We start from the raw sequence: 25597 nt of genomic DNA on the forward strand, positions 1-25597 counted from the left end.
TATAAACGTACTGCTCAAGCTTTAATGGGATAGTTTAGAACAAATCTGTTTTAATCGGAATATATTATATTTAATCTGTGGCTTGAAAACTGGTGTTCAAAGATCATATCTGTCTGGTCTGTAGCAGCAGCATACCTAAAAACCCAGTAGCAGTACAGTCATAAAAAAAAAAGGTGGTTCTAAAAAGCTCAGGGAAGCTAAATTTAAATGCACTCCACACTTTTCAGATTTCTAAAAATAAAATAAATTGTCCTAACATAACAAAAACCTGACAGATTCAAGTGGTATGGATATTTTTCCAAAATTCATGCTGAACGTACTTGTTGTGTTTTAGTTCTCAACCGGTAAAGAAGCAAAAAACATATTTTTTATAATTGTTAATAAGGAAATAAAATATTTTTTTCTGTAGGACTGTCCTTTGAAGCCCCCCAAAAAAAGCACCTAAAAGGACACAATCTACTGTCATCTCTATGTAAAGTGAAAGAATAACCCCACAGCTGCATGATTCTGCATTTCTGTTTGGATCCAACCTCATGTCTAAATAATGTGACCTTTTTTATGGCTTTGTGTGCTTCTCTACGAGGGAGAACAAACAGGCAATTCAGTGTTACTTTATTTCTTTACAGTGAGTGCACACACATTCACTGATAGGCAAACACAAGCAGCTAAGTAGGAGTCGTAGAGCTGGAGCTCCCTCTATGGGCGACAGGTGACACGTGTGCCCTGCTGGACTGCATCCCAGTGACTTCACAGCTTGTCAGCTCTTTTGATAATTAAATCCTGACCTCAGCTGTTTCCTTTTTTTCCCCCTTACAGTCGTGTAAGTGTGAATGTAGATCTGATGTCTCTAATTAACGCTGGAATAACACCCGGTCCCTGGATGGCTGAGAATCAGCAGGGTTTTAGGGCAAATTAAAAGCTGAATTTTCTCAAAAATAAAAATCTCAATTGCTACTCACTGTCAGACCTAAAGAAATTGTAAAATTTTGGAAAAATTCAGTTTGTATAGTCCGGTCAAAGCGAAGCTGGTAAGAGCTGATGTTGGAAGGTTCTGCGGCTGTGCCTTTGCAGGATCAAGTAGGTGGAGGGATAACACACTTCCAGCCTTTCTGAGAGCTCAGAAGGGAGGCTTATAGGCAACTCTGAGTGGGCAGGAAGAAGCCTTACAGGTGGGCGCCAAAGTGACTGGGTTTCATTTTACAGAAGTGGCAAAAACAGACAAAGGAGAGTCTTGCACGAGGCTGAGTAGGATGGCTGCTGAATAATGTGCCTCCGGAGGAAAGCAGTAGTGTTTATTCCTGAAGATGATGTGTCTGTGTGTGTGTGTGTGTGGGGGTGTGTGTGCGTGTGTTTAGGGGTGTTTGTGTGCGTGTGTGCAGCGCCTTTTTTTGCCTATTCAAGTTCCTCTTCTTCAAACTCCTCCAGCCTGGCCATCAGTCTTGTTTGCATCTGGTTGATGTCAGACGTGTAGATCACCTCAGGCCTGTAACGGAGCAGCTTTACGTCAATATTAGGGGAGGAGAAGAGGTAGCTCAAAACACTTCAAAACCGTAAACATCCGGTGTTTCTACAAAGCGGACCTTTTTTTCCTCAACTGCAATTTCAAATTGAAAAAAAAAAAAAAGTTTTATCACAAAGTCTGCTATCATTTCAATCTCAGAAGTTCCAAAGATGAATAAAAGGTTGTGTTTCCTATTTGATAAGATTGAGATGGACATTTTACAACATCAACCTATGAACAAGATGTAAGAGGAAGACAGAGGCGGAGCGGATTACCCGCAGGATGAGACACGAAGAAAAGGTCTGCCTCACTGTTTAGACAGCAGTTAAAGACCTCTGCATATCATCCAGTGAGATGCAGCTGCCAGGAAGCTCTTGTCGAAAGGAACTCCAGCTACACGATGTGCTCATTTGTTAACTTTATGCTTTGTTTATGCAGAATGCTTCCCCTCCTAAAACCAAACGTGTTTTTTTTTTTTTTTTTATGTGGGCCCATCTGTATTTATCGCCTTGGAAAAAGTGTTTCCTTCTTAATGTGAGTTTGTCGACTCTGCTGGACCGAATCTGACTTTGAACTGACCTGGGTGTTATCCCTATGTTCAGGCTGCTACTGGAGACGGGGGTTTGAGCTTTCCTCAACTGGAACTCGGCTAAGATCATCTCTGGCGTCAGCTGGATTGCCGGACCTTCACACCTGCAACACAGTTTTACATAAATGACATCATAGGTGGAGGGGTGGGGGGATTACCTGGAGGTGGTGTGGTGTGTAAACAGCGATGTGAGGGGCTTACGAGGTCTCTGTTAGCTGCAAATGATAATCCTTGGGGAGGCCAGGGAGAAGAGGAGGGGCAGAGAGAGGAAGGATGTCTGTGTTGTAGTCGACGAACCTGCAGGAGAAACATGCAAATATAAAATAATCCTGTGAAAATGACCATGATGAATAAAGACTCTACAAAGCAGGCTAGCAACAATGAGCTAGATTAGCGGTTCTCAACGTGGGCGTACCGCCCACGTTGAGAACCGCCCCCTGGTGGTACCCGCCCCCCAGGGGGCGTTCAGAGGACGGCAGGGGGCGCTGGCGGACATTTTTACAAAAGGGGGGCGCTGGGATGCCTTTGGGGGGCGTTTGGTCGAAGGTAAACTTTACACCTTAAATGCACAACAATACCAGTTTAGACTTTGAGCAACTTGGTAAAACTGTATTGTGTAACATTAAATCATGCTTGGCTGCAACTGTATCGATGGCAGCTCTTCTTCTTCTTCTTCTTCTTCTTCTATTCAGTGTTTGTTAGCTTCTGTTAGCTTCTGTTAGCTTCTTGGCGCAGCTCTGTTCTCCTGCTACTGGTAGCTAAAAACAGTGAGGGCACTGTGTATCCCTCTGAAAAATGAACCCATTTAAATAAAGAAATCCCTTCATGGTGACACCACGATAGAGAGCGTTCATTTTATAGCGTTAACACCGGTGCTGTAAGTGGTCCAGTATGAAACGGGGTGATAGAACAACGGTACCACAACACTTTTAAATTTCAATAATTAGTATGCAGAAATTGTTTCCGTTGTTTTAAAAGGTTTATGTCGGTCTGGCTTTTCCCCATCGATACGTTTCCCGACCGCCCTGCACCTTAGGGGGTTAAAAAAAAGACGCGCACATTGCGCAAAACTCTGAAACAGGAGAAGCGAGACATAAAACGGAGCGACGAACTAGATGTGAATTATGGCATAAAAACAAAGAATCCGACGCTGAACAGTGAAAAATCAACACATGATGTGAAACACATGACGATTAGGCGGCGCAGCAGGTGATGAGATTTCTGATGATGACCGTCAATAAACGATAAAATAAATGTAGCAACAGGAAAAAAAAACTAAAGTGAACATAGCAATAAACCAAGAGAGGATAAAACTAGTCAAATAAAACTAAATGGAAATAATGAAGAACAAAATAAAAAACTAAGAGACTGAAGTAAATGCAGAGGAATAAACTGGTATGGCAAGACCTTTAGAGCAATAATTAATACAGAGGACTGTATGGCAAGAATAAACAGACACTATTTCCAGATAAAAGGTAAAACAATATTGTTGAAGTGCCATGGGTTTGTTGAGATCATATCTAGTACTGAGAATAAATATATCTTACAGACCATAACAGTAAAGAACTGATCACTTATTTATGTTTTTAATTAGATTTGATATATTTATTTCTTCAATATTATTTTTCATGTCAGTGTTAATGTAATGAGGCTGATGACTCCATGACTCTTTCAATTTGACTCATTAGGATTTGATTAAGAACCAGATTTGTTCTTTGTAATTTCTGTCCAGTAAAACTATTAATCTATAAGTCAGTAGACAGATCTATATAAAGATATAATCCATGTTTCTGTCTCATATTTATATGGCATTAAAATGACCTGGAACTTTTGTTTTTCCACTGAAAGCTCTGGTTTGCACAATAAATGCCATGTGGGTGAAGTTTTATGGATGATACTCTGATGTCCCATTCTCCTGAAGGCAGCACAGAGTTGCACCACCAGAAACTGACAAACACTGAAGAGAAGAAGAGCTATGATTAATGTAGTTACAGTTCTGTCCATGTTTTAATGTTGCAGAGCTCAGTCATTTTGCAAATAGTTCAAAGTTTAAACATGCATGTTGTACATCTTTTATCTGGTCATTTTGTGGAATATTTAACAACTAGAAAATGGCACAAAATAAGAATATTTTATCCACTCTGATTGGCTGCTGTTAGACATACCGATTTTAACTTGAATGTTTATAGCATTTTTCGTAGACGCCTGTGAAAATAATTTCTATTCCCATGACTTTTTTGTTCTCTGGGAAATAATTTTTGATGATAAATACAGAAACAAGTATAAAAATCAAAACATCTACAATAGTGAAAGTAATATTAATGATATAATAATAGTCAGTGCAAAGTAGCCTGCAAATTCTTTGGTGGGGGGCGGTGAGGGACCTGGATAAGGGCTAGGGGGGCGCTGGCCCAAAAAAGGTTGAGAAACACTGAGCTAGATGAATCTGAGCTAGCTTTGCAGCTTGCTAGCAAGTGTATCCACCTTGTTAGCAATATTTTCAACCATCTCAAATCAGAACACAAAACAGATGTCGGCATGCAACTGAATTTTTTTCCAAACAGAAAAGTCGTGAAATTAAATTGTTTTACCACAACATCTAAGATCTACAAGTAACATATTCAAGGCCAAATTACATTTTTTGTCACTAATTTCAGTGACATGGATTTAAGACTTTTCAAGGATGCATGTGCACTCTGAAAAAGGCGAGTTAAAAACATCCTGTAGCCTCATTTCTTCCAAATCAGCATTGAACTGTTCAGTTTGGTACCTAAAGCAAGAACCTCCATCATGCTGGATGAAGTGTAAATCATACGCTGTTGCTATCTGGAGAACGGTCAGATGAAGAAAGTGTTTGCACAGAATAGCATGCAAAAGGAGAACAGGACAAACCAGAGCCATGTTTGCTAACACGCTACATCAAATATCACTTCCTTTCCGTCTTTATAGGCTGAAAACTGAATAAATCATTATTTCTCCATGTTAGCCTCCATACAGACTGACCCAGATTCTTTAATAGAGACACTTGAGCTTAAGATGAACAACAACACTACAAAAAGAGGAATGATTTAATCTCTCCTTCCATCGAGATTATCATTTATAGACTTTAAATAACATGTCTGAAAGTTGAGATTCAACTTATAGTGTATGAGGCTGTCCTAGCATTCTCTCTCTGACTCTATGAATGTGTTATGAGTAATGGTGGATATATTACTAGCAGACAATCTGACATTCAGCGACCTGGCAGGAGGTGGAATATGTTGGACTCCTCCATTATATATTAATACGGGACACCGTGATGAGCCGTGTTGTCTATAATGCAGTTTGCCAGATGATGGAAAGAACACCGAAGCTGGGACTACGACGAAGGATGTAGAGGGTTACAGCCTCTCCAGCGGCATAAACATGAGCGTTAAAACATGTCTGAAACATGACGTGTTAGACATCCCACTTCAACAATTGTTAAGATGCTTTTAGCTATGAAAATATCTCTAATTATGCTCGTGTAAACAGATGAAATTTCTCTAAAAGCAGGAAGCTTGTATTGGATAAACAAAAAATGTAGGACTTCAAGTGGAGCCTTGGTTTTTCGCGTGAGAAATATGCAATATTTGTTTACTTTTTGTTACGGCTGACTTTTGTTTTTGGTCCTTGTTTTCAAACCGGAGGACGAGGCAGAAGCAGAATAAATTGATGTTGAGATTACCCAGCATTCTTTAGGTAAAAAGGCTATACCATAACTAACCATTTAAAGCCTTCTGGTTAAAATGACAGAATTCGGCACCTACCTACAAGGAGAGCTCATATTGGTGACTGGGATGGAGATCTGTTTTATGTTCATGCCGGTTGCTTCCTGTTGTTAGGAAAGAAAAAAAAAAGATGAAACTGAATAATTTCAGAAAAAAATAAGCTTTTTTTTTCCCCAGTTCATGAGTTGAAAATGGAGATTAGAAGAAACATAATTGCTAATTCGTGTTCTTCTGTCACATTAAATTCCAATAAAATGTATTGTATTGTTGTAATCTGAGAAAAAAGAAAGAAAATTACCTTGTAATGAAGAATGTGTGTCTGTGAAGTTAGTGGCATTGAGCCAGATTGGTTGCTCTCACAGAGTGCAAACCTACACAAACAGTAACGATCGAATGTAAGAAGCTTTAAGAAAAATGAAAATGACAGTGCAAGTTTGCGAGGCTGTGTTTACTTGGGCAGAGCACAGAGGTGAACCTCCATGTCGCTCTCCAGGTACTTGGGCTGCAGTTTAAAGGTCTGAAGGCCCGGGGTCGGGTTCTAAAACAAAATGTCAGCAAATAAATAATCAGCCGGTTGTGCTTCCTGTACGAATGGATGTGAAGTCACAACAAATCCCATCCGTACAAAGATTCTGAGAGGGTTTGCATTGAAAGGCCTGATGAGAGTTTCAGGAGGCGTGAAGGTGAGTCCAGCAGTCTCAATGTCCATCATTCTGTCTCCCTCTTCAATTGGACCCTGCACTTCCTAAAAGGGAGATTAATATGACAGACATACTGCTGTACATTGAGTCTGACATACATCTTTCTTACATTACGCTGCGTCGTAGTTGCCGGCGCTGCAGCACGAAGAGGTCTGGCCAGCGTAGTGGGACAATAGGAGCTAAACGCTTCCCAGGCAGAAGCGGGTCGGTAACACATCAGCTTGTAGTGCTGGGGAACCTGGACAGCATCAACGTTAGCATGGTTAGATTACCTGAATCTTAGAAAAAAGTCAATGCATTTTTACCTTTACATTGTCTCAAAAAAAACAACCTTATATTTACTCAAAGACAATCATTTTGTAGATTAGAAGCACAGTAAATCATTCTGGCTGCATGTTGCTTTCAGAGCCTCCTGCCATCAGTTATTTCAAATGCTCCACACGAACTCCGCTTTCTTTAATGTCACTTCCTAGATGCAGAGTCCTTCAACACATCACATCACTTCCTCGTATTATCCACACCTGCAGAAACAATCAACTTCTACATGGCTCTTTATGCTGCTTTTCCTGCGTGTAAAATAAAGCAGCCACTTTGTACGTTCAGTCCATATGAATGGACTGAACGTACAAATGGAGTGGTTGGATTTTCTCTGTTTTATAGTCTTCTTCTGTTTTCAAATCTAAGCAGAAAGGTTGTATGTAAAATATTCCCTAGCGTACCAGACATTGTTAATGGGTCATTAAATACTAACGTGGGAAGAAAAATTATCTTTGTGAGGGATGAAAAGGTGAATAGCTGGTAAAGGCCACCTGGAGACGGTGCGGACATGCTCTCCGCTGGGTTTCCTTCTCAGTGCTCCTGTCTACAGGCATGAATGTTAAGCTAGCCGCTGATGCTGAGATAATGTGAGTGTGGGAGCATATGGCTGTCTGTCTTAGTAAAGAACTCACAACCTGACCGGTGTGTTCATTGCCTTTTGGCAAATGTCAGCTGGAAAAAAAGGGCGGCGATATAATGCTGCTATAAAAAATGAATACAGACAGGGTATCTTCACATACTTCAAATTTCTGTTGTTTTCTATAACCAACGAAAATATTAACCAATATTTCTACTCTGGTCAGGCTTTAAATTTGGATGAATGGATTTATAAAAATATGGAAAAAGGAACACATTTTGGAATTATAATATTTTTCCTTCACTTACATTTCTTCCTTATCTAGACCAGGAATCAGTTCCAGACCCTTTCTATCATCTTACTATTGAATTAGAATCCAACACGCTGCTGGTTACATATCCGGTGATATATGAGCGCCAGGTGCTTTAATAGGTGCTGACCTGGAGGTTGAAGAAAGGAATGTGTGCTGTCACGGTCACGTCGATGGGATCCACAGGCAGAGCCACAAAATTCCTGAGAGCCTTGAAATATCAAGAAGACAAATGGACATTTATATTCAACTCAACTCTGAGGTCCAGAACTCTGCAGGGCGTCTGAATCAAAGATTTAATCAAAGCACCAGCAACCAAGCTTCCTCGCTGATTCCATTGTTGGATCAATTACGTGTCCCACAGGAAGTAATGGATGAAAATTGCCTCATTTCTTCATGTCAAACTGTTTAATTGAAAATGTACTGGAAAAAAAGAAAGAAAAGCGTGTTACATTATGCAGAGTTTAAAGGCATTCTCACCGTGGAATTGTCCTCATGGGGGGAATTTGGGAAAGATGACGGCAACGCATCATCTGGAGATATAACACTTGCTCTGTCCTTAGCTAAAAAACAAAAAGATTAGCTGTAGATGCAGCATGTCATCCTGAGGATTTTTTTTCCTGAATAGTACAGATGATTCAAACCATTCCCCTTTGACGAAGCCTCCTTTATACTGTCCACCAGTTTCTTTAAAGAGGTCAGTCTGCGCTGCATGCGGCATCGGATCACCACCTGGAAGGCAGATGCGAGCCCGTGACCGATTCGCCACAACTTCAAACTTCATGCTGACTCTTAATTATTTTCTGACATTCAAGACTTTTAGCTTCCTTCCTTTCTCCATAACGAGCTCTTAATGAGGTCCGACGGACTCGGATCTGTTTCATTCTGCAAACTGAAACCTTTGTGAAATTAAAAAAGTGGCTCGCCTACAGCAATGAATCATCTTAGTTTCATCGAGTTTCCCTTCACTTATCTTATATTGAAGACGCCACATAAAGAGGTCTGCTTATATGCCAGAGTAATTAATATAAATAAGAACACTAATAGATCCTGACTGAACCTAAAGCCAATTAGAAATTTCCACCTGACTGAGCTGAAAGTGACAGGGCTGCAGGGGGGATAACCCTCTAATGAGGCACACAGAGAAAATTACGTCCGCCTTCATTCACTTAAACCGACTTATTTTTTTTTCTTTGTCCTGACATAAAAATTTACAGAGAGATATTATCCACTAACAATACCACGCAGTCCACTCCGTATTTTTTGCACGTGTACCTTCCGAGCTGCCTGCTGGAAAAGTGTGAGGATTCTCTGTTTCAGGTCCCAGTAAATGCTGGTGTACGACTGGAAGACCGGTGCTTCGTCTTGATTCTGGAAGGGATTGGGGAAAACTTTACTAGAAGAACAGCTAAAGGACTCAGATCTGATTGGTCACAGTGGAAAAAGTATGAACATATGGAATGGACAAATAGAGACACACCGATCAGATATCAATATCTATATTGGTACTGATGTCGAAAAAAAATCTTGTTTATTTTTTACATGTTTGAGCAACTTTGTGAAGTTTTTGGTGTATTTAAGTGTGCTGTGCTGGTGCAGAGTTATCAAATAAATGTGTAATTCAGAACATTTATATGTGTGTTTAAAAAAAGAAATGTTTTAAATCAATTCAGTGATGTTTTCTGCATCGAATCGGAATTGGCCGATACGAAGCTTCAGATATCTGTATCGGTATCGGTAGTGAAAAAAGTGGATTGGTGCATCCTTATAAACAACCAGGTTACTCCCCCACCAACAGATTTGCTTGTTTTCAGTTGTTTTAATGTTTCACTTTAAAATTTTTCATTTTAACATAACAAACAAGGAGAAGCTAAAGGATGACCCATTCGTTATCTCGAAGCATTCGTTTCGACGAAAGTTGGGTCTGCTTGGGAGCGAAGTCTTCATCTTGCCTCTCGTCTCTTTTTTTGACCTTTAACACAATCAGGACATGATTACTATTAGCATTCCTTCTATAAAGCTACAATTAAAATGTAAGAAACTGTTTAGACTACAAATAACTCTCTTTTCCACACGCATCACTTGATTATGTCTGATTTGAAAGAAAAGTGTAAGAATTGTTTAAATAAAAAGTGAGTTTTAGCATATAGCAAATAAAGCAGATGTTTCTGGGGGGCAGGGGGGTTACACAACATTTCAGCATTTGGTTATTGCAAAAACACTTAAAAGAAAGGATTTCAACATGTTTCTCTGCTACATCAAGCCTAAAATCTTTTGGCTGAGGAGGAAATGTTCTCCTTGTCACAGGAAATAAGGCAGTCTAATTTAGTGATTTAATATTCCCAGGTGGTAAAACTCTTCCCTGGAAGATTACAAAACTGTACGTCTGCATAAATGTTTGTGTTCCGGCCTTTAATCAGCATTTCATTCCTCCCATAAAAATAAGAGTTCCCATAAAATATAGAAGTAACGTGCTGTGATATGAGGCTGTAAAACAAACAACACTCCCTGTGCGTGTGTGTGTGTGTGTGCGTGCGTGCGTGTGTGTGTGTGGATTACAGCATCAGCGACGAGATGAGAAAGGAAGGGCTGTTAAGCTTCAGCCGTACACAAACTCGTATTTCAAAACTGAACTGGCTTTGGCCGACCTTGCCTTGTTTCTGTGGTTACTAAATAAAATCAATCACTTAAAAGCAGAAGCTTTTTTTGCGATGATAAAGAGCTTATTCAACAGAGAAAAACATTCAAACCATAAAGATTAAATGGACTTTTAATGGGAGTCTTGGAGAAATGATTACATGTCAACAAATCTGAAAAATAGTAATTTACACATAATTGAAACAAAATGGTGGATTTAAAATATTATTTTTGAAATTTTAATTAAAGATCATTCATATATCAAAATTTATGGTGTTATTTGATGCCACTAACTATGCCCAACTGATTTGATTGCAGAAAATGTGATCATACAGGGAAGCAGCAGAAAACAAATGCATGCCACACTTTTCAGATGTTTTTGTTTTTTGGTAAAAATATTGAAAATTCTGAGTTACGAGCAAAACAATGTGAAATTAAACCAAAAGAATTGCTGTGACTACACATTCAGTTCAGACCTACTTTAATTAAAACTCAGACTTGAGAGTTGTTGTTTCCAGAATATTTTCAAATCTACATATCATTTTACTTCCCTCTTCTTCTACAATGACACACAGGTCTCTCACATAAAATCCATTTAAATAATTAAAAATTTGAAGAAATGACATGACGAAATGTAAGAAAAGTTCAATGCTATAAATAATTAGTGTACTTTCTCACACACCGTTTACTGCTGAAACTCACCATGTATTCCTGCAGAGCCGTCTCTCTCTCCTCCAGTATCCGCTTATGCCTTTTATTCGACACCGGCTCCACACCTAGATGAACTTGGCTGAGTGCAACACACAGAAGAAATGGCCACATGTACAGTGTGGAGAAATGTGCAAATGTAGAGATTTTCTGAAACCCTTTTCTTAGTTCTGTTGAGGTTTATTAAGAAAGACTTCGCCAACCCAGCAAATCGACACTGAGCATTTAAGATGAAATCCAATTTTTGAGTTTTACCTACCATTTGATATAGTTGTATTGCTCCTCCTCAGTAACCTGCTGAACCTTTTTCATGAAGACAACCTCTTTCACCTGACTGTTTAGATTTCCTTTCGTACTGCCGCAGGAAAAGGCTGAAGTAGCGTGGGCGCCGAGGACATAAAGCAAGAGACATCGGTTACAGTTTAATGGAAGCAAATTGAATTATAAGAGACAGAACAATTGATTAAAGGGCCACAGCCATGTCAGGTTTAGGAGTAAAATCATTGGGGTTGCAGTTTAGGTCTTTTGAATCGGGTTTACTCGTGTCTTTGATGAGAATTTTCGTCACCCCTCCAGGGCTACAGACATCCATAGGAGATGGTTGGGGAACAGCCGCCTCATCTTTTACTGCCTAGAGAAAAGAAATAGCACAACAAATCTTTTCAAGACAAAGAAATGTGTAGATCAAAAAATTAAATAATAAAAAAAAGAGAAAAATGTACTAAATAGGCACCTTTAATTTGTCATCCTCCTTGTCTGAGGTCTGCTTGCTTTTACGTCCAGAAGATGGTGGGGAAGAATGACCTCCGTCTTCTACGGGGGCTTCAAATCTGACATGTGGTTTTCTAGCAAAAATATACATAAAAACAAAAAAACTAATCTGGAGTTGAAAGGTTTGAATAATAAAAATGAGTAAGGCTGCAGAATAAGCAATTTTATTGGATTTAAGAGACAAACATGGTTGGCAAAAGCTGCAGTGTCTTGTTAGAGAATCTGTGTTCATTGATCTTTCCAACTTACATGTATTTTGCATTTTTATTGACTTTTCAATCCATTTTTATTGCATAAATACCAACACTCACTTTAAATTTACAGATGATATTTTTACTTTTATAAGTTATTAGAATTATTACTGCCAGCTGTTCAAACAAGTCAAACAAGTTGCAAGCAGAACAGAAAATCTCAAATTACACAAATATTACAAACTGAATGTATGAATTTTAGGAGCTGTCGACTATTTTGACAAACTGAGTTGGAAAAAAAATCAATAAATTCAATTCAATATGAGTTGCATAATCAGTCCAGAGTGACAAAATATTCAGATAAATCATTAAACATGGAGCTGCATCACATCAGAAGAACATTGGATGATTTATTCTCTCTAAATATTGCAATGACGATACTGATTATGATTAATTCACCTCTTTCTGGCTTATTCTCCATTTTCCTTTATGAAACAACTTCTGATAAAGTATTATAATCCAATAGCCTCCTTGAAAAATTGATCGCAGATTTATTACAAAGTGTCAGCAGAGTGTCGTACGAGCCTGATTACATTAATGCAAAAATGCAGAACTGAATCACGGTGATTAAAATATGACTGGATAATCTGTAGTTTGTTGTAAAAACATCTTTATCCATGTCAGATAAGTCATTCTGGGGAGAAACCAAACAAGCAGAATCAAACATTGATTCAGTCTCGAGGTCTAGATATTTATTTTTTGGGGGTATTTCACATGCACATATCTTATCTAACATTTGGTTCCACTGTGGGAAACAACAAACACAGACAGAGAGAGAGAGAGAGAGAGGGAAAGAGTGTTTTATATGCTAAACATCCATTAAGAAGTATTATCTATTCTGATATCACTGCAGCAGCTAGCACGCTTTTTTTTTCTCCCAATGAATTATTAACTTTTGGGGGAGATAACAGCAGACAGTGAGGTGGAAGAAGCTACTGCTGCGTGATGGATGGCACCATCATTCTCATGGGAGCAGAATTAAACATTAGGTTTTTTATGCTAGCTGGAGAAATAAATGGGATGCTCTAATCAGGCACACAAAGCCATTTGCGGAGAATCCGTGTTTTCGCCTCAGACTTGTCTTATTGGCAGTTTGCTCTCGGAAAACCTCGGAACGTTTTTATTGTTTCATAAGAGCAACAGAAAAGAAAGAAATCATTGTAACTATTTATGTGGGACATTAAATACTCATGTCCACGAGTTTACACAAACACACACACACACAGAGTAGAAAGACATAAACTAAAAGTTCAACCTCCTTATTTTTCAGTGTTTACATACCAATACTTTGTTGAGAAGTTTGAGATTCTTAACTAAGCTTTTGGTATGGGGCGCTGTATGTATGCATCGTTTTTTTGGTTGCTTTACCTGAGTGGTAAATTGGGCCTGGAGAACCCAGTGATGGTGCACAAGTAGGGCTTGGTCTTGAACTGTGAGATGACCAGCTGGAAGGTGAACTGAGACGTCTCATACTGGAGAGGACAGAACGTCACGGTCAGCAGGACTTCCCCATTGGCTGGTATCACACCTGCAAATAGGGTTTGCACGTGATCTGAGGCTAACATCACTGACTTTATGAAGATACTAACTGTTTGTTTTAGCTACATGCTATGTGCTAGCATTTCTGGTCAAAGTAAAACAAATTTATTTGAAGGTTGTTTCGTGCTAAACATAAATATATATTCATACAATTCACTTTTACAAACTAGAGATTTGTTCACAGACATTGGAGTCTGAAAAATCTCAAACATTCTCTCTTATTCTTTCTCTTTTTATTACTTAAACTGGTTCAATGCCAAAGAGAAAGAGAAAAAGGTTATGTCTTTATTATATAAAGTATGCATCAAATACATTCACCACTCTATACTTTTGGTCTTTTTCAGATATAAACAGGATTTTTGTATTCGCTGTGCATTGTCTAGCGCCAGCCTTCAAGGCTTTTTGTACCCAATGTGAAAGCCAATAATTTCAAGATATTTTCTGTAATATCTTCATATTATTTAATAATGTGGTTATTTGACTCAGTTAAATAAAATCTACCAGCTGGAGAAAACTCATATTTTGGTTTGATCAATTAAAATGAGCTGGCACCAACACGGATTGGAACTACAATTAATGCAAATAGGGAGTAATATCAAATCTTTTTGTGAGATTTGAGAATGTTTATTAATTTTTCACTCCATAATTCATCAAAAATACTGAATTTAAAAGGGAAATAAATTGATTAAATATAGTTATAATCATGGAAATAAAACGGATATAGACTTGGATAAAATTGTAACGTGTTTTACATATTTGTTAGTTTAATCAGCGACTCTTAACTTTCCTTTAGTCAGTTTGTGTTGATGCATGTGTCCTGTTTGTTTCTGTTTTGCTCTGTATTGACCTGGCAACATGTCCAGGGTGTACCTGCAATGCATAAGTGGATTTAGAAGATGATAAAGAGAGATTCTTGCTTTAAAGTCAATTTTTATCATGCTACCTTCCTGTCTTCCATCTATTTAGGGAATAGAAGGAGATGGTGAAAACTGAACCATAATGTCAACCTGCCACTATTGTGTGTTTTTATGCGGTGCTGTTATTTGTATAAGGAGAAAAGAGGGAGCCCATAAAGGCACGTCCAAAAAAAGAAAAAAAAAACAACCAGAAACTCATTTGTATCTTTCTTCTTCTCGTTCCAACAGTTAAGCCAGCTGTAATCCGGATCCCAAGTGCTTTTTCCGCCATCTGTTGTGATGCTTTGCAGACAAGCGATTGCTGCTGTGTGGCAGCGTGTGGAAACTGGAGGGACCCTTCAAGTCCTGCACAGGCTTATATAATACACAACACATGGCTCTGAAGATTGGGGAAAGCAATGAAAGCACTTGCTTCGTCTAGTGGCTGGATTCTAAGTCTGGAGGGCTAAAAGTAAGTTAAAGTTAAAAATAAACTTTCATTACTATAGCCACAAACTCCAATGTGTTTTGTTAGTTTTTTTTTTTGTTTTTTTTTTTTGACAGATCAGCATAAGATAAGAAGAGTGATAGTTTTCTTCCACAGATAATTAAAAGTGTGGTGTTTGTATGTTTCATTCTTTCCTTTTGATCGTCTTTGAGATGAAATTAAACAATTTTACACATCTTTACCTGCGACGGGGTAGATGGAGTAGGCATCATGTGGCTGAATAATGTACACCTGAAACTCAAAGTCAACTGGACAGCTGCATCTCAGGGGAATTACATGATAAACACTGGAGACAGGGAAGAAGAAAGAGAAGATTTTAAAACCAAGGTTGGCTGCATTGAAGAATACAAAGCGACAGGTAGGTGTCTGGGCAGATGGAAGGTAAAAAAAAAAAACGCTCCACACACACCTTTGTCCGAGCGGTATGGCGGAGAGGTTGATGTGAGTGGGGATGTGCAGGTCATTGATGACAGGGTAAGCATGGACTGGAATTAACAGGTTCTCTTCATCCTTAAAAGGAGAGGAGTTAGAAAACGTTGAGGTGAAAGAAGTGTGACGAAGGGTGACCTTAACGAGACGCTAACCTTGCAGTGAACACGGATGCAGTCGCTGAAGTAACACCAATCATCTGGGCAGAAGGCAACGTTCACAGTGTAGGCGAGGCCGGGGATGAGCCGATCCTTAGCACACACAAGGAGGTGAGCGTCAACACTGACTGGACTCAAAAACAAGTGATTCAGGGTAGATTCAGGTCAAGCGATACCTTTTTGGTGTAAGTCGTCTGGAAGTGCTTTGTTAGGGTAGGAATTATGTGAATATTCACCGGTGCATTTGAAATGTTGATTAGATTCTGATGGAGAAAAAGAGCTTTCATCAAGTCCTGAGGTCTGTTTGAGCTTCACCAACTCACAAATCAGTGTTTTTGTCTGGACCAGGGTTATCCTCACCACGGTCTTGGTGTAACTCTTCCCAAGCTCAAAGCCGCTAAAGTGAAGCTCAGGGGGCTCTGCTTCAATGTGACTGTTAATTTTCAGTCTGGCGTAGATTTCTTAAAGAGAACATGAAGACATGTTGAGAAAATCAAATAATTAAAGCAGCGCATCAGAGGGACAAGGTTGATGCACATACTTGAATCCAGCAGATGATTTGGGAGGACTTTGCTCCTGGTCTCCTCCACCAGCTGGCTCAGGGGCAGAGACCTCCCTTTCCTGTGGGTCTCCGATTGCGTCTGCGGGACAGGCGGGGCCACCTCCATCCTGGAGAAAGGTCAGCTCTGGCTCCTCATGAGAGGGATGGCAGAAGGCTGGAGGGGAGTCAAGGAGACTGCTGTGTGTTGAGAAATAATAATACTGGTAAACCTAGAAATAAGCGATGAGATGGAAGACAGGACAAGGCAGTATTTATTCACATAGGATCAAATTTATTAGTATTACTATTATTTCTGTTGTTGCATGTTTTCTATGTTTCAGGAAAGAAGTTTCAGACTTATTTCTGCAGATGTCAAAATCCACTGATAGGAAGGAAGGAAAAAAGGATGGAATGGTGAGAGGTTGGAAGGGAGAAAAGATGGGAGGAAGACTAAGTGGGTTGAAGAAATAAAGGAAGGAGAAAGGAAACGAGGTAGAAAGAATGGAAGGAGGAATGGATGAACAAACGGGTAAGAAAGAAAACAAAAAAGGAAGTGGAAAAGAGGAAAGATGTTAAGTGGAGAAAATGAGGGACATAAAAAGAGTAGAAAGGAAAACTAGAAGGAACAAAATGAAAGAAAAATAGAAGGAATGAAGATAGGAAACACGAAACAAACAACAAAAACAGGAGAAATAAAGAAAGCAAGGAGGAAAAGAGGAATGAGGGACAGATTGGTGAATGAAAAAATTAATAAACTGAAGCAACTTAGAAAACAAATTGGAGAAAATGTTCTATACTTATTCAGACCTGGATTCAAACTTTCTGACTGCGTCTGGTGGCAAAGTAAAAAAAAAATCACGCTGCAACAAATTTAGATCATTAGCTTACTTAAATTCGCGTTAACGTAAACAAAAGTCATTTCGAGCACGATACGTTTAATGACACGAAGTTTAACGACACTATTAAACTTTGCCATATTTTATGAATTGTCCTACCAGAGAAGAGACGTCTAAACATATTTATCTCTCGCTGTTTATGAAACAGAACGCAACAGACGCCTGTGTTACCATGGTGACGGGCAAGGGGCGAGGACAGGGGCGAGTGCGTTCCGTTAAATTCCGTCAACTCACAAAACTCAGACCGGAAATACGTCTTTGGGTTTCAAAATAAGAGTCAAAACATACACGCACGCGTTTTTTTCGGTTTTTTTATTAACTTAATTTAAAAAACTTAATAAACTAAAACGTATATCAGAATATTTCCATCCAGTAAAAACACAGACAATGCCGCACATTTATCCATGCAACAACCTCATAATTTTATTTTGAAATTTAATGGAGCTACTGTAATGTCAGCGCTCCTCAATTTGTCCTACCCAGAACACTATTATGTTAGATTTAAAAGTCTCATATATCAGCTGCATAACAGCAGGGATGTTGCTTTTTGTTCAGATCAGCTATGCAGCTTGGAGCTTGGACGTAGATGGGCATCCTCGCGGGAAAAAGAAACATGATGAAGAAAGTTGGACTGATCGGGCTGCTGCTTTTACACCAGGTAAAGAGAAGGACACCTGCTTTATTGCAAAGCCTGAGAATAAAAAAAATCCAATAGAATTGTATTTTACAGGCTAGATCGTCACCAGGTTGCACTCCCCATGTCGATCCTATGAAAGAGGAAGAAAAGTGCATGAAAAGTCTCATATTGGTCAGGGAACAAAAAGCCAAAGGTAAATCAATAGATTTTTTTTTTTATTTTTCTCTTTTTTTCACGTGTACGTTTTTTTGACAAAAAACGACGTCCTTTTCAAATTATCATTTTACACTAAAATGAGTCAAATGGTTCATAATTTGGGCCTTTACAGAAATTTCACGTTATGTTTTAGTGACAGCTAGTGGTCATATAACAACATGCATTAAAATATGATTTTAGGGGCAACTTTAATCTTAATTTAGACCATTAACTTTTTTTTTTTTTTGCATCTATCAATTTTTCTTAGCTGCTTTACCGCTGCAAGTAAACATGAAACCTGTCGTTCTTGTTTTATGTGTGTAGTAAACAGCAGTGTGTATTGTAAGGGAATGTGGGAAGACATGCACTGCTGGCCACCCGCCTCTCTGGGGGAAACAGTCTCGCTGCCATGCCTGGATATCTTTGGGCGTGTTTCAAAAGGTGAGATGCAAGGACGATGACGCACATTCAGAAACTGTAAGTCATTACCTGCACCTCATCCCACTGGTTAATTATTTCCATAGAAGACTAATTTGACTTCGGATGGGACAGAGTTTCTTCTTCCTCTTACCGTCTCTATCCAAACAGCTATGTGAAGCTTGTGTACACAAAAGACTGGGTAACATGTTAGAGTGCTGCGTGCTAAAGGGATAATAAATTATCTAAACAGCACACGAAAGTGATACATTAATATCCTTGTCGCTTTTAATTTATCACCTAGGCTCAATATTCTGAATAAAGACACTATAAACACCATTTACCTTTTGTCAGTCATTCCTTGCATGCAGGTACTTCTGCAAGGCTACAGTCAAAAGAAGGCAGGAGGGAGTGATTTTATTGGTATTTTGCAGGTGAAGTGCACCGCAACTGCACCAGCAATGGATGGACGGATCTTCTCTCCCTACATGAGGATGCATGTAGCTACGCTTTCAATGACTCACTTAAATATCTAGAACATGTAAGTAGTTTTCAATTTTGTAAAAAAAAAAAAAGAAAAAGACATTATTTCATACACTGCCCCTCAAAACTTTCCTTATTTTCCTGCTCAACGTCCTCCTGTTTTCCGACTTATAAACATCAACACACATCTCCCATAACAACAGGGAACAGAAAGTAATGAAATAATAAAAATCAATACTATAATGAACTTGTTAAGAAACTTTGTTGTATGCTTGAGATATTCAGAAGAATTTTTATATATATTTCTAGGAAGATGTTATAAGTGTTTAAAACTAATTTCTCTTCCTCAGGACTCAGCTTCCCATTGGTTTTTCTCCTATGTGAAGACCATGTACACCATCGGATACACACTCTCCCTTATCACTCTTACCATCGCTATCACCATCTTCTGCTTCTTTAGGTGAGAAATATTTATTTTCTTTTTTTTCCCCTGTTGTCCTTCCATCAACCACAGACCGCTCTGTAAAACCCTGCAATGCGTCACCTTTGGCCTGTTTATCGTCATCGGGTGAAGCGCAGCCGAGCCCGCCTCTAAAGCAGAGTTGATATATTCTGCAGGAAGCTGCACTGTACCAGGAACTACATCCACATCCAGCTGTTTGTCTCCTTCATCCTGAGAGCCATCTTCATCTTTATCAGGGACGGTCTCCTTTTTACAGATTCAGAGCTCTACGACTGCGACAGCTCCACTGTAAGGATGACAGGCAATCATTTTAAATAAGAGAAGAAAGAGTTTCTTGCCACTGAAATGAGACGGTCTCTCCTGACAATTTTTTGCAGGTAGCTTGTAAGATTGTGTTGATGTTCTGCAACTACTTCATCCTTGCCAACTACAGCTGGCTGCTGGTGGAGGGTCACTTTCTGTTCACGCTGGTGAGCCGATCCTTCTTCTCGTTGAAGAAACACCTCGCCTGGTCCATCCTCCTGAGCTGGGGTACTGCAATATGATACGTCCCACAGTTTTGTCTTTGTTTTACCTGTAAACACATGCTTAAAGCTCAACGATGTCTCTGAAATACTGCATTCCTAAATGTCTTACAGGCGTACCATTTATTATTATTGTCTGCTGGGGATGTGCTAAGTATTTTTTTGAAGATGAAGGGTAAGAAACTAAAATATTCATCAACCATCTACTTAATTTTAGATTTCTAAATGTCAGAAATTATAATTATTTCTTATTTCTCGGGTACAGATGTTGGGAAAGAAGAAAACATGAATGGATTTGGTGGATACTCCGTGTGCCAGTTCTTCTCTCCATATGTGTAAAATATTTGTTGTTTTAGAACAAACTTCTGGAAATAAAATTTGTCATTTTTAAGTACATGTAGCTATATCGCAGTGCTAATATCGCAGTGCTAATTGACAGTGCTAATTAAATCAATGGCTAGCTAGCTTAGCTTAGGAACCAAAGCAGTTCTTGGCCTAGTCATGTTCAATGACTAAACATGCAGCTAAATCTAGCCTCTGAAGTACAAACCAAACTATTTAAAATACATTTTTCATATTGTGAAGGGAAAAAATATTATTGTAGGCTATACAGTGGTGCAATTGGTAACATTTATCTGGGTATTTCTAAATGGAGTTCACGTTTTCATATCTTGAGAAATAAAATGGCTCAATACTATTGGATGGCATCGCTTATTAAAATTTGTTAGCTTACCTTAGCTTATTTCTGCATCTAGGTAATAAGCTACCACCAATAACGTGTTAGCTTAGCTTAATTTATTTAAAGGAAACGCTCTAATGAAGCTGTTGGCTTGGTTATGTCTGAAGATTTAGTATTGAACAAATAAATGCGGCTTTGTAGCCTTTTCAAGTAGATGAGCTAAGACGCTGCTGCTATTAATGCTAATGTAAATCTAGCTACTGCAAATATGTCTTTAGCTAACAAGCACTGAAGTTGTTTGACTCTTCTCAGCTACTCTAAAAGACAGGTAGATGTCAAACCAATCAGATGCTAAATCAGAATTTTTCAAATATATATTTTTTCTTCTACGTATTTTAGGTGAATCTCATCTTCTTCTTGGGTATTTTGAGGATACTGATCAGCAAACTCAGAATGTCAGACGCACACCGGAGCGAATTCAGTCAGTATATGTGAGTCTTTTTCACTATATTATGTTCAACCTATTTTTGTTCTGGTGAGTCGGGAGCGCTGCTTATTTATGTTTGGAAGTACAAATTTTACAATACAACATGGCTGGTTGTAAAAAGTCAGAAAGACTTCCTGACAACTTAAGCCAGAAATTATTTTTTTTACTGAAGAAACTGTTGTTTTTTTTTTCTTTAACAGGAAGCTGATTAAGTCCACATTTTTCCTGGTTGCTCTGTTTGGACTCAACTGCATTCTGTTTGTTTTCTTACCCGTCAACGTCAGCATCTCTGTATTTAAGATCTGGACGTCGGCAGAGCTGGCGCTGTCATCCATACAGGTACGTTTTGCTCACATCATTCAGGTCCCATTTATACCACCCCTAAAGAATAAAGAAATGACTCAAACAGAACCTTAATGTTAACATGAAGTGAGCTAAATTATTTTAAAAAGCAGCACACAATGTTGCGGCCACGGGTTGGGCGTGACATTTCATACTGGGCCTGAACAGTGTATGTCCACTGCATTTAAAACAAACAAAACAAATCTATTTGGGTAAGTATTTTTTCACAATGCTGTTAAATCCCATAATCTCAATGTGTAATCCTTCTGGTCTTGCATCTCCCAGGGTTTTGTGGTCGCTGTTCTCTACTGCTTCATGAATGGAGAGGTAAAATCTGAACCGTCAGCCACAATGCGAACCTTGTGAGGCATGGACCCAACCGGGCAGCACTGTTGTTGTTGGTCTTGTATGTTTCAGGTGCAGCAGGAGTTTAAGAGGCGGTGGAAAAGATGGAAGCTCACCCGGCACCTGCCCAGTCGGAGTCGACAGCATCACGGCTCCATCAGCCAGATCGGATCGCCTCACACGCAGGTCTCCCTGCTGCCCTCTTCTCCTGTCAGTCTTACGAACACTGGATTCCCTGCAGACACTCTGGAGATGTGAACATAACTCTGTGTAAGAACTTTTCTTGTAATCCCAAAGAACAGTTGAGAGCTATTCGCCTACAGGACAAATTTGATTAAAAATGAAAATTTGTTTGCTTTGTTAGGGCTTGACCAGACCAGGGAAAGTCCCAAAAACATATTCAATCTACATTGCAAACATTTTCAGAAGAATAAAAGGTGTTCTATACAGCGAATGCTCTCATTGTGATGAGAAAGCACGACTTGTTTAAATTGTAATGTTTTGACTTTTTATTTAAAGAATATCCATAGTTTGTAGCTAACCTTTTCCATTTTAGCTTGGTATTATTTATATAATGACATTTCAGATCATTTCAGAGCCAGAAGATCATTCATGCACACAAAAAACAAACTGGTGGTGGAACAGCTGTAGCGATATTAGGCTACAATAGTTTAACCTTTGCATTTGTTGGTAGCTTACATATAAACAAAAAGGGCAACAGCAGACAGAACATTTTGTGAACACACTCTGTTTTAATTAAAACATCTAATAAACAGTTGAAAGGATGGTTTGTTTGGATGAGACCAAAATCTGGCAGAGACTTAAACCTGGAAAAAAAAGCCCTTGAGGTTAATGGCCAAATTGCAGGTGTGTGTACAGTAAACAGTACATTCAGTTTATGACAGAGAAGAGATAGGATATGACGTCTGAGCACTGCAGTTTTCCATCAGGACCCCATCAAAGGCTGCCTGCCCTGAATGAAATTAAACCATATTTTCAGGGGTTTCATAAGAAAAGAGTTAATGAATTTTAAATCCTTAAACGTGACAATTTGGAACCCATACCTTTATGCCAAACAAGTATAAAAAAATGTATGCGTTTCACATTTAAAAAGATGATTTAAATCCTGAATCATGTTTTAAATAATCTGTAAACAATGTGAAATAGAACAGTTCAGCTTTTACTCTTATTTTAGTCCTAGATCGTATAATAAAAAGTTCCCATAAACATTATAGTAATTTTCACAATAAAAAAAAAAACATGAGCAGTTTTCTGTCTTTTTTTTTTTTTTTAACAGAGTCCACATCACAAAACCTGACACATTGTACCATCTGGAAAATAATGCATTTTAAGCACCACTTAAAGAGGAATATATTACATCATTATCATTGACTGCTTGTAAAGAAAAACATATTAAAGATCCAAAACATTTCAGTCTTTCTGCACAACATTGCTTTTTATATGCCGACATAACTCACTTAAGTGACCTAAGAAAAAAAATATTTGAGACTTTTACTTGAAAACATAACAGGATTGAAGTAGATATTAAGCAAAATACTGCATACAGGTACATCTCAGTAAATTAGAATATAATCAAATATTTGGGTGATAGTTTGTATATTTTATAGATTCCTTATAGAATGCTATCAAGTTTCCTTGTTCATGAAGTTGGCTGTTCAGAGTGCTGTACTAAGTATATAAGTGGAAAATTGTGTGGAAGAAAAAAAGTTTGGCACTGGTACACTGGGAAATTCATGTTTTACTCGACAGTTGAGGTAAAAGACTATAAAGCTACGAAACTGAGAAAAAAATGTTTTAATGAGAAAACTAAAATGGTCTTTTGTTCTGATATTTTATTTCAAAAACAAAAATCAGACATTCAGTTTTTCTTATGCATTTCTTTATTGTCGTGTTTCTTAAAGACTCTATATTCCATATTTCTCTTTTAGCTTTTCCACCAACTCCACATAAGCCGCCATTGCTTCTTCTTTGGATAAACCTGTTGGTTTGGGAAACAGAAAAAGCACATAATTCTTGACGGTTTGATTTAGTTTTAAGACTCTTTCAAAGATTTAAATCTACATTTTGTTCAACCCTACATTGATTTATTGTGTTGAGGTATTTGTAATAAAGTTTGATGAATCCAACCTTTCTTTGCGTTCCATGCATCCCATTTTGCTTTTCCTGTAAAATCGAATATCCCTGGTCGTTCTGGGGAAATAAAGAGTCTTGCGTTTAGCCTCAAGCAACTTCAAAACATAATTAAAGTCAGTACAATTTAATTTAATAGACCCACTAATGTGAGATAACTGAACCTTAAACCTTCACTGTGTATATCAGGCTTATCAAATGTTATTTCAAAAAGGATCCTCATCTCAACTTTTTTTAACCAATGTGCCACTCAAACACAGGCCTTGAATTTATGTTATCTGAAATAAAACAAAATATAAGACTCCATAAATATTTTTTAAAAGTTACAAAAGTACATGCTTTTGTAACTTTGACTGGAGATAAATGCTGAATGTTCTTGAATTTTATTCTACATGGTTGAGACAATCTGCAGGGCTTTTTTGGGAATTTGTTGCCCCCTGCTGGGTACTTTGGGTTGTGGCGAGGTGAGGTTTGGGTCAACATACATTTTTTAAATATTTTTGTCAGTCATGCATAATTTTTCAAATTATAGTTTGCCGAGTGTGGTTTAACTAATCTTTACTTATAATGCCAATATTAAGTTTTAATCTAATGATTGACAGTGAAGTTTTGAAAATAAAATAAGAAAATAAGAAAACTATAATTTCCCTAACATTGCAAAATGAGCTGCTTTGTGTCGATTGTAACTAAAACCTTCGCTGCACTGGACCTGTTCAGCTAAATCTGAGTTAGAAGACTGTTTTATGGACGTTTTAAAAGGTTATAATGAATCTGATGTAATCTGAGGTGTAGGATCCAATATTAACCGTTTAAAAAGAAACAGAACATGTAAAAGTTTCTGCAAATAAGCTTTGAAAATGCTGGATTGCTGACATTATATATAAAGGTTCATATGAAGACGTTATGTTCAATAAAGTCTGATAAATGAGATGCTTCGTTTAAACTACATACTCATTGTTCATAATCTGAAATCTCACTTGTTGAACCTGTTTTAAAAAAAATTATAATTTCAACCCCACCTTGTCCAAACAAGGGATACAAAACATCCCCACTACACACACTCACCGGTGTTCACATCTCCAGCAGTGACTTGTTTATACAAACCATAAATTGCACTCATTTCTCCCGGATCTGGTGTTTGTCTCAAGACCTTCACCTCCTCTGCTGCTTTCTCAAATGCTTCCTGGAAGAGAGGAAGGAAACGGAGCATTAAACCCGATAGACGGGAGACTGGAAGCGAACAAACTCAGAGATTGGAGAAAAGTCAGCTCACGCGAAGTAGATCGGTTTGGTTACATGGTAGGAAATAAAAGTGGTAGTTTAAAACAAAATGCACTTACAGACATGGCGACAGGGTGTAAGGTAAGGCTTTGCTGCTGCTCCTGAAACTTCCGACTGCAAGTCTTGCTCAACTCGTCCTGCAGGCACGTCACGCGGGAAATAAGCTGGGAACGAGGGGAGGGATTTCCTGGGTGACAGCGCCAGGTAAGCTGTATTTTACACCCTATTGATCCCCAATCAGCATAACAGAAATAATCAAACTTTAAGCTTATTTATTACCATTTCACAAGTTTTGTTTTTTTTTGTTGCTTTGTTTTGTGTGTGTGTGGGTGGGGGTGTGGGGGGTCGGATTGGTCCGAAAATAAAGCAATTAGTGACATTTACGGTGCAGTTCAGAAAACTGCCACAAGATGGCAGCATCTGGATATATAGCGCCTAATAAAGTAATTTCTGGATATATTTGCCCTCTTAGCTCAGTTTAAAGGTTGTTACATTATTTTAATGCCTGCTGGAA

The 25597-nt window shown here is 38.4% G+C and overlaps 3 protein-coding genes across 14 annotated transcripts; 1 reads left to right on the top strand and 2 right to left on the bottom strand.

Moving 5' to 3' along the window:
• Positions 1–595: 595 nt before the first annotated feature.
• Positions 596–17307, bottom strand: cfap221 (cilia and flagella associated protein 221). 9 transcript variants are annotated; one of them, XM_081616980.1, is made up of 26 exons: positions 17179–17307; positions 16991–17015; positions 16184–16381; positions 16003–16103; positions 15819–15905; positions 15640–15735; positions 15465–15565; positions 15238–15341; positions 13481–13640; positions 11824–11935; positions 11631–11721; positions 11350–11461; positions 11085–11172; positions 9628–9717; positions 9021–9116; positions 8390–8477; positions 8226–8308; positions 7876–7956; positions 6650–6778; positions 6465–6584; positions 6292–6377; positions 6138–6210; positions 5879–5943; positions 2292–2387; positions 2081–2194; positions 596–1483 (listed from the first exon to the last, which is right to left on the bottom strand). In XM_081616980.1, exons 3-26 carry the CDS (start codon positions 16308–16310, stop codon positions 1393–1395), a joined length of 2391 nt encoding a protein of 796 aa, XP_081473106.1. In that variant the 5' UTR covers positions 16311–16381; positions 16991–17015; positions 17179–17307; the 3' UTR covers positions 596–1392. The 9 variants fall into 9 exon arrangements, with proteins under 9 accessions (XP_081473106.1, XP_081473109.1, XP_008426468.2 ...); XM_081616983.1 differs by having other exon boundaries at positions 16184–16358; positions 16991–17043; XM_008428246.3 differs by having other exon boundaries at positions 16991–17043.
• A 272-nt stretch (positions 17308–17579) lies between these two features.
• Positions 17580–23803, top strand: sctr (secretin receptor). 4 transcript variants are annotated; one of them, XR_014091471.1, is made up of 13 exons: positions 17580–17737; positions 17810–17909; positions 18236–18352; positions 18763–18869; positions 19162–19271; positions 19430–19562; positions 19652–19805; positions 19913–19973; positions 20064–20133; positions 20877–20968; positions 21165–21633; positions 21724–21921; positions 22016–23803. XR_014091471.1 is itself a non-coding variant. In XM_008428278.3 (13 exons), exons 1-13 carry the CDS (start codon positions 17666–17668, stop codon positions 21907–21909), a joined length of 1383 nt encoding a protein of 460 aa, XP_008426500.1. In that variant the 5' UTR covers positions 17580–17665; the 3' UTR covers positions 21910–23803. The 4 variants fall into 4 exon arrangements, 2 of the variants coding, with proteins under 2 accessions (XP_008426500.1, XP_017159255.1); XR_014091472.1 differs by having other exon boundaries at positions 21249–21633; XM_008428278.3 differs by having other exon boundaries at positions 21165–21303; positions 21592–21633; positions 21724–23803.
• On the bottom strand, positions 23530–25295 carry LOC103476134 (acyl-CoA-binding protein-like). Its single transcript, XM_008428265.3, has 4 exons — positions 25143–25295; positions 24868–24985; positions 23800–23862; positions 23530–23650 (listed from the first exon to the last, which is right to left on the bottom strand). Exons 1-4 carry the CDS (start codon positions 25146–25148, stop codon positions 23577–23579), a joined length of 261 nt encoding a protein of 86 aa, XP_008426487.1. The 5' UTR covers positions 25149–25295; the 3' UTR covers positions 23530–23576.
• Positions 25296–25597: the final 302 nt, after the last annotated feature.

The sequence above is a fragment of the Poecilia reticulata genome, chromosome 2, assembly GCF_904066995.2.
Source record: "Poecilia reticulata chromosome 2, P_reticulata-male-v2, whole genome shotgun sequence".
Classification (NCBI taxonomy): Eukaryota; Metazoa; Chordata; class Actinopteri; order Cyprinodontiformes; family Poeciliidae; genus Poecilia; species Poecilia reticulata.

What these genes read in the sequence shown, in the direction of transcription:
- LOC103476134 (XM_008428265.3), bottom strand. An exon ending in TGCTGGAGATGTGAACACCG is followed by an intron (nt 23,863 to 24,867) that starts GTGAGTGTGTGT and finishes TTATTTCCCCAG; the next exon opens with AACGACCAGGGATATTCGAT. An exon ending in TGCATGGAACGCAAAGAAAG is followed by an intron (nt 23,651 to 23,799) that starts GTTGGATTCATC and finishes CCAAACCAACAG; the next exon opens with GTTTATCCAAAGAAGAAGCA.
- sctr (XM_008428278.3), top strand. Translation starts at nt 17,666, where the DNA reads ATGGGCATCCTCGCGGGAAAAAGAAACATGATGAAGAAAGTTGGACTG. An exon ending in ACGACTGCGACAGCTCCACT is followed by an intron (nt 19,563 to 19,651) that starts GTAAGGATGACA and finishes AATTTTTTGCAG; the next exon opens with GTAGCTTGTAAGATTGTGTT. An exon ending in CAGTTCTTCTCTCCATATGT is followed by an intron (nt 20,134 to 20,876) that starts GTAAAATATTTG and finishes TACGTATTTTAG; the next exon opens with GTGAATCTCATCTTCTTCTT.
- cfap221 (XM_017303765.2), bottom strand. Translation starts at nt 16,310, where the DNA reads ATGGAGGTGGCCCCGCCTGTCCCGCAGACGCAATCGGAGACCCACAGG. An exon ending in AAATCATCTGCTGGATTCAA is followed by an intron (nt 16,104 to 16,183) that starts GTATGTGCATCA and finishes GTTCTCTTTAAG; the next exon opens with AAATCTACGCCAGACTGAAA. An exon ending in TTCCTTTCTTCAACCTCCAG is followed by an intron (nt 6,779 to 7,875) that starts GTCAGCACCTAT and finishes GATGCTGTCCAG; the next exon opens with GTTCCCCAGCACTACAAGCT.